This window comes from Ursus maritimus, unplaced genomic scaffold (assembly GCF_017311325.1).
Source record: "Ursus maritimus isolate PB19 unplaced genomic scaffold, ASM1731132v1 scaffold_18, whole genome shotgun sequence".
Taxonomy (NCBI): Eukaryota; Metazoa; Chordata; class Mammalia; order Carnivora; family Ursidae; genus Ursus; species Ursus maritimus.
Window position 1 is genome coordinate 58,048,563 of NW_024424230.1, and position 16,396 is coordinate 58,064,958.

At 44.2% G+C, this 16,396-nt stretch overlaps 1 protein-coding gene across 1 annotated transcript in view; it reads right to left on the reverse strand.

The window, feature by feature from the left end:
* Positions 1-13,793, reverse strand: part of PIEZO2 (piezo type mechanosensitive ion channel component 2) — a 441,880-nt gene extending 428,087 nt beyond the window's left edge. The window contains exon 1 of the mRNA XM_040632733.1: positions 13,720-13,793. Within this exon, the coding sequence (XP_040488667.1) occupies positions 13,720-13,783 (64 nt within the window). The 5' untranslated portion in view covers positions 13,784-13,793. The remainder of the gene's footprint in view (positions 1-13,719) is intronic.
* Positions 13,794-16,396: the final 2,603 nt, after the last annotated feature.

Genomic DNA, 16,396 nt, shown 5'->3' on the forward strand with positions numbered 1-16,396 from the left:
GGGCGGGGTCCAGACAGACAGTACTCAACTTCCAACAGGTCTCATTCCAAAGCTCCTTTGGAAGTTGACTGGAATTCCAAATCATCTGCCCATTGAAATGATGTTGCTCCTGATGAGCAGGTCCTCAAACTCACCTTTGACTAATAGCAATGCCTAATTTCTGAGTCTGGAACTAATCCTCAGACCTAAGATTTATTGAGTGTTTACCATGTGTCAAGCACTGCACCAAGCACTTTACAAGCACGGTCATCTAAGCCTTGCAACAATGCTCTGAGCTAGGTACTGTTATTATCAACTCATTTTACAGATGAAATAACTGAAGAACAGAGGGGCTAAACAACTTGATTAAGGTCACATAGCTAGTATGACAAGCTAAGATCTGTACTAAAACAACTAGACTTCAGAGCTGGGTTACTTAATCAAAAGAGGTTCCCCTTGGATGTCAGAAACCAGATTATACAAATAAAAGAAGAGGAGGGAAGGATTTTTGTGTTCTGTTTCCCATGTATAGGGCTAGCCCTAGGACAGACATGCTGCTTTTGGTATTGTAGAGGTTCCTTCATCAAGGGGACCTCATCTGCTATTCTGAGTTAAGAGTACTTAGGGCTTTTTTCAGCATCAACTACATTCCAGCCTTCACTCGATCAAACCAGGCAAACCACTGTTGCCATTCCACCTGCAATACAGTGCTTGGCCATCAGCCCAGAAAGTTTGTATTCTCGTCCTGGTAGCAAGTAGATTCTTTTTTCTAGTTGATAGATGCCCCTTTGGCCATTTCTAAGCAAAGACAATTCTGTTCTACATAAGTCCTTCATTCAAGGTTTTGAGTCTATAGACTGGCTCAAGCCTGGGAATTGACTGAAGGGCCATGACTCTGGGTTGGGGATGCAAGTCAGACTTTGGTTCATTTGAACTACAACTCATCCATGTATACCTATCAAGTCAGAATTTAGTAGATTGCTTGTCTATTTCACTTCTAGGGACACTGCCAACAATAAGCCAAAGGTCAAGCTCTCTTCAAGTCAGACTACTCTGATTACTGTTTTGACTCCACTGTCCATTATGGTAACCACACCCACCTTGGCTTTGGCAATTAAGTGAGCCATTTGGTGCCTGGGATCCAAACATCCCCACTGTATTTAAGGATCCCCAGTCAGTGGTAGCAGTTTCCAGTGTAATATCTGACCTACAGGGAAGAGCAACCACAAAACTCTTTGAGAATTTTGAGGGTCTCCTCACAAATTGCTTTCTCAGTTGTGGAGAAACATGTGTCCTCTGGACCAAAGTGCATGAGCTGGTCTTACATGATAAGTTCACTCTATCATTCTGATCTCCCTAAGCCTTTGGCACTCTTCCTCGATAGTGTACCAAGACAGGTCTGGCATTACAACTTCATTTAGTGTAAGTCACCTTTCTGTCCGTGTCTCAGCCAACCAACCAACCACACAAACAGAGCCCTTTCTAACCCCTAGAGAAACAATATTGAATCCAGAATGTCTTCTTAGTTGTTCCATATCAATAAATTTGGCCAGATTCAACCTTATGTTTCTTCTTTATATTATTCTATACCCTTAACATCCATTCCTACACATGTTCCTCAAATTTCTGTCTGTATAAATTGGAAAACTCGGTTCTTTTGGATTTTCGTGGATCACACTTTGTACTTCACCTTTAGGAGCCTGCTGGAACCTGAGTGTAGTATAGGTCTGGAAACAAAGTGCAGATGGCAGTTAGACACATCAGCAGTGTCCTCAAGAGGAGGCAGAGACTGGTATTTGTATGCTGATCTTCATTCTCTTTCTTTATCACTGTATCATCTTCCCCCATTGTTAGCTGAGCTCATTAACAGCCAAACTAAACATATTTCCCAGATTTCCTTGCAGTTAGGTTGGTAAATAATGTTATTAAACTCAAGCTAATGGGATGTGAACAGAAGCAATTCATGCAACTTCTAGGCTGTATACTTAGAGGGTGAGGAAGAAGTGTCCCTTCTGTGGTAACTTCCTCCATCCTTCAGCTTGCTGTAAACATGGGAACAGACTACCTTCAACCACAGGGATGACTGCAACACCTACAAGGTAGCAGAGCAATGGTGGCTTCCCCAGATAATATCGTAGGGCATAGTTAATGTACCAGCTTTGAATCACCTACATTTTGACTATCATGTGAGAGATATAAAGTTTATCTTATCTAAGCCCTGTTAGCCTTAGGAACCTGTATTTTAAAAAGGACTTGCAAAGAATAGAATTGTCTTTGATTGAAACTGGCTAAAAGGGTCATCTATCAACTGGAGAAAAGAATCTACTTCCTCCCAGGAGAGGAATACAAACTTCCTGGGCTGATAATCAAGCATTGTATGGAATGTAGAATGACAACAGTGGTTTGTCTGATTTGACTGGGGTGAAGCGGGAATGTAATTGATGCTGACAAAAGCCCCAAGTTCTGCAGAATCAATTCTAGAGAGTTTGAGCAGGCGGAGTCACACCTGGCTCAGCACATGGAAAGGATGGAAAGAGGCCAACATGGGGGTTTGAGGTTCTCCAACACTACAGGACAGGCAGGATGTGAGCCCAAGACAACCCTTCTGTTGACTGAGATGGAAGAGCAAAGAAAAACCTAGATGAACATCTATGAACAAGACACTTGATTTGCAAAGCACTTGCACCTGAGGGTCAATGGCACCAACAGTATCATTGCAAATGTGCAGGTCAAGGAGAGGAGGGAAATCTTGCCCTGAGCTCACAAGAGCTGCAGAGAGAAGATAAGAAGCCTGGTGTTGACCAAACCGAGTCTAAAGGCAGGGAGGAGGAGGGGAGTGAGGTGGAGTGTTCAGAGTTGGAAAAAATACTTAAAGGAGAATCCATCTGAGTTTGAGTAATAGAATAAATAACTCCTTAAGAGTGTAGTTAACGCATTAACAATGAAATTTTCAGAAAAGAAATAAATTTCCAATAGCAGCAAAAACAATAAAATGCTTAGGAGAAAATTTAACAATAAAATACCAAGAAGATGAAAGATACCTATGCTGAAAATGACAAGATATTGATTAAAGAAATTGAAGGTGACACAAATTAATGGAATGGTATACCATATCCATGGATTGGGAGAATTAATATTGTTAAAATGACAATACCACCAAAAGCCATTTATAGATTCAATGCAATCCTTATCAAGATTCCAACAGCATTGTTTACGGAAGTAGAGAAAACATTCCTAAAGTTTATATGAAACCACAAAAGACCCTGAATAGCCAAAGAAATCTTGAGAAAGAACAAAGCAGGAGGCATCATGCTTCTTGATTTCAAGTTATACTATAAAGCTATAGTCATCAAAATAGCATGGTATTGGGATAAAAACAGTCAAACAGATGAATAGAACAGAATTGGGAGCCCAGATATAAACCCAAACATATACAGTCAACTAATATTTAATAAGGGAGCCAAGAATACTCAATGGAGAAAAGACAGTCTCTTTAATAAATGGTGCTGGAAAAACTGGATATTCACATGTGAGAGAATGAAACTTGAACCCATATCTTACACCACTCATAGAAATTAACTCAAAATGATTAAAGACTAAAAGACAAGAAGTGAAGCCATGAAATTTCTAGAAGAAAACATAAGAACAAAGCTCCTTGTATAAGACTTGGTAATGAATTTTTGGATGTGACACCAAAAGCATAAGGAACAAAACCAAAAATAAACAAGTGGAACTACATCAAACTAAAAAGCTTTTGCACAGAAAAACAACAACAACAAAGTAAAATGACAACCTATGGGGAAAATATTGCAAATATTGCAAACCTCATATAATAAGGGGTTAATAACCAAAACATATAGAGAGCTCCTACAACTCAATAGCAACTCAAATAACCCAATTTAAAAATGGGAAAAGAACCTGGACAGACATTTTTCCAAAGAAGATACACAAAAGGCCAACAGGTACATGAAAAGATGCTCAACATCACTAATCATTAGGGAAATGCAATTTAAAACTACAGAGAGATAGCATCTCACACCCATTAGAATGGCCGTTATCAAAAAGACGAGATAGCAATTGCTGGCACGGATGTGAAATTACGCTAAGTGAAATAAGTCAGAACAGAGAAACGCAAAACAAATACTGTATCGTTTCACTTATATGTGTAATCTAAAAAAATGCAGGAAGTGGGGGGGGGGATTAGAGGAGATACAACCTTCCAGTTACAAGATATACAAGTACTAGGGATGTAATGGACAGCATGATGACTACAACTAACCCTGCCATGTGAGATATAGCAAAGGTGTTGAGAGAAGAAATCCTAAGAGTTCCCATCACAAGAATTCTTCTCCTTTATTCTTTTCTTCTTTCTGTTCATTTTATGGTATCTATATGAGAAGACAGATGTTAGCTGAACCTACTGTGGTGATCACATCAGAATATACAAAAGTCAAGCCATCATGCCACGTGCCTTTCAATAAAAATAAAGAGAGAGTAAAGTCTTAGCAACATCTTCACCCCCAGATGACTGGTGAAATTGCAAAAGAAAGCCAGAACTAACCACAGAGATAGATACAGCAGATCCATTCTTTTTTATAAAATGTATCTAAAATTTGGAATTCACATACCAGAAAGTTAAATATGTCTGTCCATAATATCCTAGTTGAAGACAGAATTGTGCCTACAGTGTTGATATTTTGTAAGTTTCCAGGAAGGCATCCATTTCTTCCAGGTTGTTTAATTTATTGGCATATAGTTGTTGATAATAGTTTCTAGTGATTGTTTCCATTTCCTTGGTGTTGGTCGCGATCTCTCCCCTTTCATTCATAATTTTAATTTGGGTCCTTTCTCTATTCTTTTGAGTAAGTCTGGCCAGTAGCTTATCGATCTTATTTATTCTTTCAAAGAACCAGCTTCCAGTTCTGTTGATCTGCTCTACTGTGCTCCTGGTTTCTAATTCATTGATCTCTGCTCTAATCTTTTTTTAATAATAATATTTTTTTATTATATTATGTTAGTCACCATACAGTATATCCCTGGTTTTTGATGTAAAGTTCGATGATTCATTAGTCGCATATAACACCCAGTGCTCCATGCAATACGTACCCTGATCTTAATCAATTGTGTTCTCGTGTGTGGGTGAAGCCTGTTCTTCTGTTCCATATCCAGCTTCTTAAGGTGAGAATATAAGGACTGTATTTTGGATTTTTCTATTCCTTTGAGTGAGGCTTGGATGGCTATGTATTTTCCCCTTAGGACCGCCTTTGCAGTGTCCCATAGGTTTTGGAAACAGGAAGAAATTGATTATCTAAACAGACCAATTAATCACGAAGAGATTGAATTAGTGATCAAAAACCTCCCAAAAAACAAGAGTCCAGGGCCTGATGGATTCCCTGGGGAATTCTACCAAACATTCAAAGAAGAAATAACACCTATTCTCCTGAAGCTATTTCAAAAAATAGAAACAGAAGGAAACTACCAAATTCATTCTATGAGGCCAGTATTACCTTGATCCCAAAACCAGGCAAAGACCCCATCAAAAAGGAGAATTACAGACCAACACCCCTGATGAATATGGATGCTAAAATTCTCAACAAGATCCTAGCTAATAGGATCCAACAGTACATTAAAAGGATTATCCATCACAACCAAGTGGGATTCATCCCTGGGATGCAAGGGTGCTTCAACATTTGCAAATTGATTGGTGTGATAGATCACATCAACAAGAAAAGAGTCAAGAATCATATGATCCTCTCAACTGATGCAGAAAAAGCATTTGACAAAATACAGCATCCTTTCCTGATTAAAACCCTTCAGAGTGTAAGGATAGAGTGTACATTCCTCAATTTCATAAAAACCATCTATGAAAAGCCTACAGTGAATATCATTCTCAATGGGAAAAGCTGAGAGCCTTTCCCTTAAGATCAGGAACATGACAAGAATGCCCACTCTTGCCATTATTGTTCAACAGAGTACTAGAAGTCCTAGCAACAGCAATCAGACAACAAAAAAGAATAAACGGTATTCAAATTGGCAAAGAAGAAGTCAAACTCTCTCTCTTCGCAGATGACGTGATACTTTACATGGAAAACTCAAAAGACTCCACCCCCAAATTACTAGAACTCATATAACAATTTGGTAATGTGGCAAGATATAAAATCAATGCTCAGAAATCAGTTGCATTTCTATACACGAACAATGAGACTGAAGAAAGAGAAATTAGGAAATCGATTCCATTTACAATAGCACCCAAAATCATACGATATCTCGGAATAAACTTAACCAGAGAGGTGAAGGATCTATACTCTATAAACTACAGAACACTGATGAAAGACATTGAAGAAGACACAAAAAGATGGAAAAACATTCCATGCTCATGGATCAGAAGAATAAACATAGTTAAAATGTCTATGCTACCCAGAGCAATCTACACTTTCAACGCCATTCCGATCAAAATACTAATGACATTTTTCAAAGAACTGGAACAAACAGCCCTTAAATTTGTGTGGAACCAGAAAAGGCCCCGAATCGCCATGTAATTGTTGAAAAGGATAAACAAAGCTGGGGACATCACAATGCCGGATTTTGAGCTGTACTATAAAGCTGTGATCACAAAGACAGCATGGTACTGGCACAAAAACAGACACATAGACCAATGGAACAGAATAGAGAACCCAGAAATGGACCCTTGGCTCTTTGGGCAACTAATCTTTGACAAAGCAGGAAAAAACATCCAGTGGAAAAAAGACAGTCTCTTCAATAAATGGTGCTATATGCAAAAGAATGAAACTTGACCACTCTCTCACACCATACACAAAGATGAACCCCAAATGGATGAAAGACCTCGATGTGAGACAGGAATCCATCAAAATTATGGAGGAGAACATACACTGTAACCTCTTCGACATCGGCCACAGCAACTTCTTTCATGACACGTCTCCAAAGGCAAGAGAAACAAAAGAAAAAATGAACTTTTGGGACTTCATCAAGATAAAAAGTTTCTGCACAGCAAAGGAAACAGGCATCAAAACAAAGAGGCAACCCATAGAATGGGAGAAGATATTTGCAAATGAAACTACAGATAAAAGGCTGGTATCCAAGATCTATAAAGAACTTCTCAAACTCAATACATGAGAAACAAATAATCAAATAAAAAAATGGGTACAAGATATGAACAGACACTTTTCCAATGAAGACATAGAAATGGCTAACAGACACATGAAAAAATGTTCAAAATCATTAGCCATCAGGGCAATTCAAATCAAAACCACATTGAAATACCACCTTACGCCAGTTAGAATGGCAAAAATTGATAAGGCAAGAAACAACAAATGTTGGAGAGGATGTGGAGAAAGGGGACCCCTCTTACACTGTTGGTGGGAATGCAAGTTGGTACAGCCACTATGGAAAACAGTGTGGAGGTCCCTCAAAAAGTTAAAAATAGAGCTACCCTATGACCCAGCAATTGCCCTACTGGGTATTTACCCCAAAGATACAAACGTAGTGAAGAGAAGGGCCATATGTACCCCAATGTTCAAAGCAGCATTGTCCACAATAGCTAAACTCTGGAAGGAGCCAAGATGCCCTTCAACAGACAAATGGATAAAGAAGATGTGGTGCATATATACAATGGAATATTAGCCATCAGAAAGAGCGATTACCCAACATTTGCAGTAACATGGATGGGTTTGGAGGAGATTATGCTAAGTGAAATAAGTAAAGCAGAGAAAGACAATCATCATATGGTTTCACTCATTTGTAGCAGGGAGATCAGTATGAGAAGGAAGGGAAGAATGAAGGGGGCGTAAACAGAAGGGGGAATGAACCACGAGAGACTATGGACTCTTGGAAACAAACTGAGGGTTTCAGAGGGAAGGGAGTGGGGGATTGGGATAGGCCAGTGATGGGTATTAAGGAGGGCATGTATTGCATGGAGCACTGGGCGTTATATGCAAACAATGAATCATGGAACAGTACATCAAAAACTAACGATGAATGGTGAATAACATAACGTAATAAAATTTTTTTTAAAAAAAGAATTGTGCCTACCAGTATAGCAAATAAGGTAATTCAAAAGTGACAATCAGAAAACCTTACCATCCTGATATTATAAAACAAAGCAAACAAAAAAATGTATATTTTGCAGGAGACTTGAAATGTATTTTTAATTGCTATTATATATAGTTTTTTAAAAATCTACCAATAAATAGAAAAGATACAAAAAATTATGTTATCACTCTTAAATTTCAAAAATGATTTAGCTTAATGTTCTGGATAGGTCACAATTATGAAATTGTCAAAAATATCTGATGTGTTTTCCCCACAGATCCAGCCATGTCCTGATGGGTCTGAAAGGCCAAGTGGAGGATCTGGTGACTGTGATAAGCTTCATATATGCTTATCTCCTACAGACAAATACTTTTAAAATGTTTTCCAATACAGCTTTATGTTTAGCCTACATACAATGATATACTTGTTTTATTGTGTATACCTGATTCCATGTCCTCAAAACAACTGTTTAAATCTACAACTCTTACAAAATTTAATGTTTTACATTATATACTTTGTATCATCATATTGTTCTTAATCAATTGTTCTTAAATATTCAGGTATACCTATACTATACTAGGTTCTCCTGAATATTTATAGGAAAAGTTATAATAATACATACTGTTACTATGCAATGTCATATACAATTATAGTAGCATAGGAACTAAAAGGAAAATGGCTGTGTAAAAGCAGATAAACCAATAAAATTATATTCAATAAGTACCATGAAAATGGTGGTATAGTGTCAGAAAGTCAAAAGTAAGCACTGTCAGCATGGGTCTAGGGAGGCCGTACTATTTAACCAGAAGAATGCAATTGTGCATATGTAGAATCCTGAGCAAAACTGGTGTGAAAAATCCTGATAATTAAAAATTCTCCCACAACACACACATACCTATTTTCAATTATGTAATTTGGCTATAGGAAGGTACAGAGTTGCTTTCATGTGAATCCCACCCACTTATATCAGTATCCTTATAACCCATGTCACTACCTGTTAGTCTTAATTTCTACCAAAACATTCCTCAAGCATCCCTGCTCTTCTGCCCATCTACATAGATGGAATAATAATACCTCCCACTTTGAGCACTTGCAGAGTGTCAGGCATTATACAAGGTGTGCTGTGCACACTATCTCACACCTGTGCAAGGAAGGAGGCATTAATAACTCCCTTTTACATAAAGAAAAGAGAAACAAGCAAAAACAACTCTATGATCAAATAGTAAAGGGCAGAGCCAGGATGTGAACGGAGATCTCTGAAACTGCCAAGTCACAACATCTTTTCCCCGAAGGTGAGGTCCAAAACAGCCTGCTTATCACTGACTATGAACAAGCATATATTGCCTGTAAAGCAACAGACCCACTGCCAAACCCACAGGCTGGACACGGTTCCAGCACCCACAACCCATGCAACAAAATGACCATGTCCATCTGTGTTTACACAATATTTTATTTTAGAATTAAACTATACATTTCTAACCCTTTCCACTATTACTTTTCTCCTTTCTGAAAGTGATAAATAGTATCTACCTATGTAAGACTGAGAAGGTGTAACGGAAAAGAAAGTAACTTTAAACACTGTTAATGCATCCTTTAACAGCTGAAACCTCCTTCCACTGAGAGCTATAGCGGGGGCAAGACAAGGGGGAGACCTCTGATCAGGCATCATCTATAAATCTTGGGGTGTATGTAAGTGTAATTTCAAATGACACATGCCACATAGGGAGAAATATATTATGCTATAGAGAAAAAAATATATTTAGATAGCCACACCCATACATATTTCAAAAGCGACTCCATGGATTTGCTCTAATTTTTATCCAATATCTCTAAAGGGAATTTTAGAAATTATTCCAGTATTTGCGCAATTACCCAAGTGTGATTTTTTTCTCAGAGCACTAGTTGGTTGTTTGATTCTTTTTGTGTGCTTTATAGTCTCCTGTTCTGCTCTGTTTTCTCCTAAGCTCTGGTCACTTCATTTAAGAAATGAAGCAAAAGGGAGTAATGAAGCAAAAGGGAGTAATGTCACTGTGGCTCTGCCCCTCCTGGACCAATCTGTTCTGTCTAAGCCAGCTTCCCTCCTCCGCCCTGAAAACGGTTAAGCTTGCTCTTTAGGCAAGACATTGGGAAGCTCTAAGCAGTACTAGGCAAAAATGGAATGAATTGGTCAAGCGCATGTGAATTAAAATGCACAAATCCAGTTCTGGCACAGAAATAGACTCAAATCATATACTTAAAGATGAGTGGGACAGTACAGTCATGTTAAAAGAAAATGAATGTAAAAATATTTTTAAAGTTCTCAACAATGATCAGTTATTATTATAATTATTAGAGATTTCATAATATTATGGAAGATTTTGTCTGGCTTCTTTTCCCCCATGTATTATTTGTAAAAGAAAGTCAGAATGGCTACCCAAGTAATCATAAATAATTCTGGAGGTCTTTAAAATTTTCAGTTTCTACTCATGTGGGAAAATCTGTCACTGGATGTTCATTTTGGATGGTAAACAACTATTTTATATTATATTATAGTTTTTATTTTGCTTTTAATGCTCAAGAGACACATAACACCTGAATAAAAGAGGTCTGATATCACTTCTTACTTCTCTGTAAACTTCTTTCTACAGGAAAAAAAGAGAAACCTTAAGCATCAGTTTAAACACAATGGCAGTTAATTTTAACATCTATCATTAGGCCAAATGGCTAGAGGATACCTGTGCAGAAAAATTTCAACAACAATATTAAAGAAATGTTTTGTTTTTAAATACACAAGCTACTGCAAAGGCCTGGCTTTGAAGGTTGCCTGGCCCAGATATAAAATTAGATGGCTAAAATGTAAAAATCGATTCTAATGGCAAACAGATCATTGCACTCTCCATGACCAGGATATTAGGGAAACCTGAATATTTGATTTAGTAGCACCTTGGGAGTAGGCAGACCTGAAAACCCTCCAATAACCTTGAAAATATCCACTTCTTTTTGAGAATTAAATGCCCAAATCAGGCGACACCTACCCAGTCCCTTTTTGTCCCTACAAGTACAATGATTAGAAGGCATCTAGTCGCTAGAAAGTGGGTTGTCTTTCCTAAGCAGCAACCATCAAGTGAGGGGGTCCTCAGGGGATCAGCCCCCTGGGTCTTCCCCGGAGCTCTTGCTCTTGCAGTCAGGGGACGTGGTCCGAGATCCTCGTGCTTCATCTTCCCTTAGGTCGGCTTTCCACACCGGTGGGGGAAGCAACAGGCTCCAGACCGAGCTGGGGGGCTCCACCGCACTCCCCCCCGCGCCCCCCCCCACAGGTTAGCCTTCCTTCTGTTAGCCCAGAAGATACGTGGGAATCCAGAAGCTAAGCTGGAAAGGGAAGGCGGCTGAGGATCACCTGGGCCGACTGCAGCTTTTCCTGGAGCTACCGAGCAGGACCAGGGGCGGGCGGGGGCTAGCATCTGAGTCCCTGGAAGCAGCTCTCCTTCCGGGAAGGTCCGGTGCAGCGAGCTAGCCACGGCGCGGGGCCCACGGGGCGCCGAGGAACAAGTCAGAGGGCGGGGGTCAGGGGGCCGGGCGGGGCCTGGGACCCGGTCTGCGGGCAGGGCTCCCCGCTCAGCCTTGCACCTCTGGGAGCCTCCGCGCCTCTCTGGAGCAGCGCGCTGGCGCCTCGGGCCCTGGGGCGCGGGAGATGGGAGTGCGGCGCGTCCCTGCCCCTCTGGAGGGCAGAGCTCAGAGCAGTCCCACTGATGGACTTTGCGGTGTAGACCACCAGTGATTAGACGGAACGACATAGCCCGGGCCCTTGCAGCCGTTGAGTATCCAGGGCTGCCAGGCTGAGTTCTGCAAGGGCCAAAGCTCAGGGCGAGGTGGGTGGCCAACAGGGGGTAGTCCTTGCTGTCACAGCACTAAGCTCAGACTGGACCAAGCTGGCAGCAGGTAACCACCTGCCGAACTCTTCCAACAGTCGCGGCGAGCTGCTACCCTGAGAGTTGGTGGAAAGGGGGGAAAGGCTCGGGTAGGGGAAGAAGTGGGAATGGTGAGGTGGGGAGAGGAGATACCTTGGAGAGAGGAAGAGAGTGCCTTCTGACCCTCCTGCCACTCCCCAGGCCTCCTGCCCCGTCTGCACGGACAACCACAAATCGGCCCTCAGACTGAAAGCCCCTTGTTAACTCAGGCATTGGCTTCCACTCGGCAAACAGTAAATGTGCCAGGCAAGGTGCCAGGCGCTTCAGATACTCAGACGATTCCCCAGACCATATGTATGTAAGGCACCAGAACTATGCCTGTGCTATTTTCTCCACATCGCTCTCCCAAAGCCTTTTCCGTTTTGAAACTTAGGCAAACTGGCAGAGAGAGACGTCCACGTAAACTTCGTGGACGCTGCGCTCCTCACCTCCATGCGTGGTTGTTAGGGATGAAGATCCTTGCAAAATGGTCCCAGCTCAAAACTCAAATGGCAAAGAAAGATCAGCACGAGCACCCCGGCCCCTTGGGCTGCCCAAGGACCTTATATCTTCTCCAGGGACTATTTTCACTCTGAAATCCTTCTCTGGTTTTCCGCGGAGGTTTCTGACACCTTAATATTCGACTACAAAAATCCTCCCAAATAGCTGAGATTAGACCATCAAGAAACACTCTAGAGCCCCCCTGTCGATTACTTGCACAAATAAAACACTTAGCACAGGTGTGATCTTGAGTCCTCAACCCCTAGCAAACTGCAGAAAGGTGGATTTTTCTATGAAGGCCACGCTTTCTTTGTAAATGCAGCTGCTGCTTGGTAAAAGGTGCTCTGTTTTCCAACTCTGGTGGGGGAAGTGATAACCAAGGTGCTGTCAGTCATTCCTAGAAGGGGGATTCAGTGTAACAGGCACCTTCTATTAGAGGAGAAACTCAGAAACTCTCACTCCAGGCAGGATGCCAGTGTTTAGACCTGACACCCAGTTGCTTTCAGTGTCCCGCCAGCCCTGCAGAAATAGTGAGATCTTTTACTGGGAGTCGAAGAGGCTCCCTTCTGGACTTCCCTTAACCCTCACCGGTTCCAGGGAGTCCCAGTCCGGCTCTCTAAACCTTTAAAGATCTGTAAGGGCGGACGCCTGGAAGGCGGAACTGGGTCTTGGTTCTCTAAGGCCCCAGCATGGAGAGTTTTTGTTGTAGGGGCTTTTGTGGAATAAAAGAAAGTAAGCAACGTGAGGGCACTGTTTCCCTGTACCTTCTAACTTCTTTTTAGAACGGTCAGAGCCCTGCACTTCTGGGACACGGGGTGGGAGCGAAATGGCTTTGGTACCGTCTGGATACACCAGGTGCTGCGCGTCTGCGGACAGCGGGGCGGAGGGGATTCTGGTTCGATGCTGCACTGTACCTGGGAAGGCCTTCTACAACCGCCTTCCGGGCAGATTTACATCCTTCGTGCACAAGTCAATACTCCACAAAAAAAAAAAAATTCCACGTGTAACTAAAGTCAACACAAGAGTCTTGAGCACATGCTAATCCGGGCCCTCAGGACCCTGCCCTGGACGGTCCTGAGAGACCCAGGTCGTGCGCCCCAGCGCGGGAAGTGAGACCAGCGTCTGACTCCGCTGGTACAGAAACAGTGGCGCGGGCTTCCCCAACAGAGTCGTCAAGCACTAGAGCCCTTAACTTAGGTTTGCTCGGAAGCCTGGCCCCCTCCCCAGGCGCCCCCTTTAGCCTTGGCGAGCGGACCACACTCACCTACTGCCAGGCAGGTGGGGAGCAGCAGCCTGAAGATGAGCCCACACACCACTTCCGAGGCCATCGCGTCGGTCTGGCGAGTCCAAGCAGAGGGGCGAATTTCGAGGGTCTCTAAGACTGGGGCGCCAGGTCCATGTCCATCTAGGGCCTCGGGCGGCGGGCGGCTCGCAGCCGACCCGGCATCGCCTCAGAGAGGGCCGCCGCGAGGTCCACCTCGAGGGCGCACTCCCCGAGCTGTGGGCCGCCCCTCACCGGGCTCTCGGTCGCCCCTTGCAGGTCTCTCAGCCGCCCTTGGCCGGTGTCTCCGAAGCGCCTCGCCGGGCGCTCGGCCGCCCCTAACCAGGCTCTAGGTAGCCCCCTCGCCAAGCGCCCGACCCCCCCACGGCCGGCCCATGAAGTGTGGAATCCCCAATTCTGTGGCGGCGGCCTCTTCAGCGGGTCGCCGGGGCCAGAGCCATGGACGGGGGCACTTCGGGAGGGTCCCAGGGGGCGGCGCGGCGAGGAAAGGGGGCAGAAAGGGCGTGTTGTCCTTTAGCCTGGTTCCTGGGGAGTCGCTCAGGGGCAGGAGGGGAGTTTTCTTCGCGGAACCCCCACTGGAGCCAACTTGCCTCTGCTGCCGGGCGCCGGCCCCCTGCCCACGCAGGCTGCAGCGAGCCGCACTCCGCCGGGTCTCTCGGAGCTGCCCGAGGTCCCGAGCCGCCCCGCTGCGGATCCTCGAGCGGCCGCGCAGCTCAGCCTCTGCGCCCCCCAGCTTCGCGCCGGAGAGACCCGGGTGGGAGCTGCCAGAGGCGCAGAACCATCCCCGACTGCACGGGGCTCGAGCTATCGGTCCGGGGGTGGCGCTGCGAGTCCCTCCCTCACTAGGAGGAATCGTGCGAGCGTGGGCAGAAATCGAGACGAAAGCACACAGCCAGTGGGGCCGGCTCCAATTCCCTCCTCCACGGCCTAAATTTTAAAAAAAAATAAAATGAAAACCAAACGCCCTCCGGATGCCAGCGCGCCCCCCGTCCGCCGCGGTGCAGCCTCGCCCTGTCGGCGAAGCCCCGGCTCCCGGGCGGGCGCGCACTTCTCCACCTTCAATGAAACTTTCGAAGCCTCACCCAGGGACGGGCGTGCCCCCGGACCAATGGGACCGCGACTCGGGAGCCGGCGCGCGAGAGCCCGCCCCCCGCGCGGCAGCTCTCCAGGCGGGCGCAGAGCAGCGACGCGGCGAGCGCGCCCCCACCCGCGGCGCCAGCGCGCGCAGGGAGAAGCGCGGCCCCTCCCGCGGGTGGACTTTTAAGCGTTCTCTCGGCCCTGCTCGGCGCCTTTTCACCGCTGCTGGCTCCAGCAGACCCTCACCGCTGCTCAGTTCGGTCGTTCTGCAGAAACAGAAGCCACACATCCTGGCATCCTGTCCACAGGGAGTGCCCTGAGCTTACCCAAACCCAGAGAATCCTTGGGTGCTCCAGGAAAACTGCACAGGTGTGGCACATGAGTAGTCAGGGGCTTGAACAACTTTGTGGGACTGTCACTTGTGCCAAGTTCACGCGTACCCACTTGCATTGATTAAGAAGAATAGAACCCGGAATTAATCCAGACCAATGACCCCCCTCCATCCATATCTAACCTTGTGAGAAGTTTTTTTTGTTTTGTTTTTTGGTTTTTTTTTTTTTTTAAGATTTTATTCATTTATTTGACAGAGACAGAGACAGCCAGCGAGAGAGGGAACACAAGCAGGGGGAGTGAGAGAGGAAGAAGCAGGCTCATAGTGGAGGAACCTGCTGTGGGGCTCGATTCCAGAACGCCGGGATCACGCCCTGACTGAAGGCAGACGCCTAACTACTGCACCACCCAGGCGCCCTAACCTTGTGAGAAGTTTTAACGTTGAATGAGCTTTGAGGAATTCCCCGTCTTACGAAGAACGGGTATGGGCGTTCAGATAGGTACGCACTTAGTACATTTTGGAGAACTCTTCTTTTCGCCTCGGATTTGTTTCTTGCTTGTTAAAACTCCTGGGGAAAAGAGTATACCGTTTCCCTTTTCTCCTAATAACCTCTCTTTTCCTTGTTCTCTGGGTGAGATCTAGAGAAATCCGGGACCAGGAGGGGGATGCCAGTATGTTTGGGTCCCTTATTTCCCCCATTATCCAAGAATTGGGGCGATCTGTTCCTGCTGTGGCGTTGTTGGAATCCTCACAACCAGAAGGCAGATGATGATTTTCTGATCTGTAGGGAGGACCATTCAGAATTGGTCTTTCCACCAAGAGGACAGAGAGGAAGAATTTAACTTCATTCAGCACTAGCGTTCTAGGCTGGAATTGGTTGGAGGTAATGGAAAATCTGCTGATGAAAATTATGCAAACCTTGGTCCTCTGTGTTAACCAGGTCTCCCTTTTTTGAGATACAGTAAACTTGTGTTTTAAGTTCAGATGCCTTCCCAAATTCTTTGAGAATGACAAACTGAACCATTACTTTTTTATGAAGACCTGGAGGTAGCAAAATCTTGTGAAGATACCCCAAAACTTAGACCATTTGTGTGCTCTGGAGCCCTGAAGAAGGCTGGATATTTAAACCCCAAATGTAGTCATGAGCCTAAAAGTAAAGGTGAAGGAGACAGTAGGAAATTAAGTTCTCAGCAAATCATTGACTACTACCGAGAACTGTTTTGTGTCTTGCAGAATCTGCACCCTTTCTGA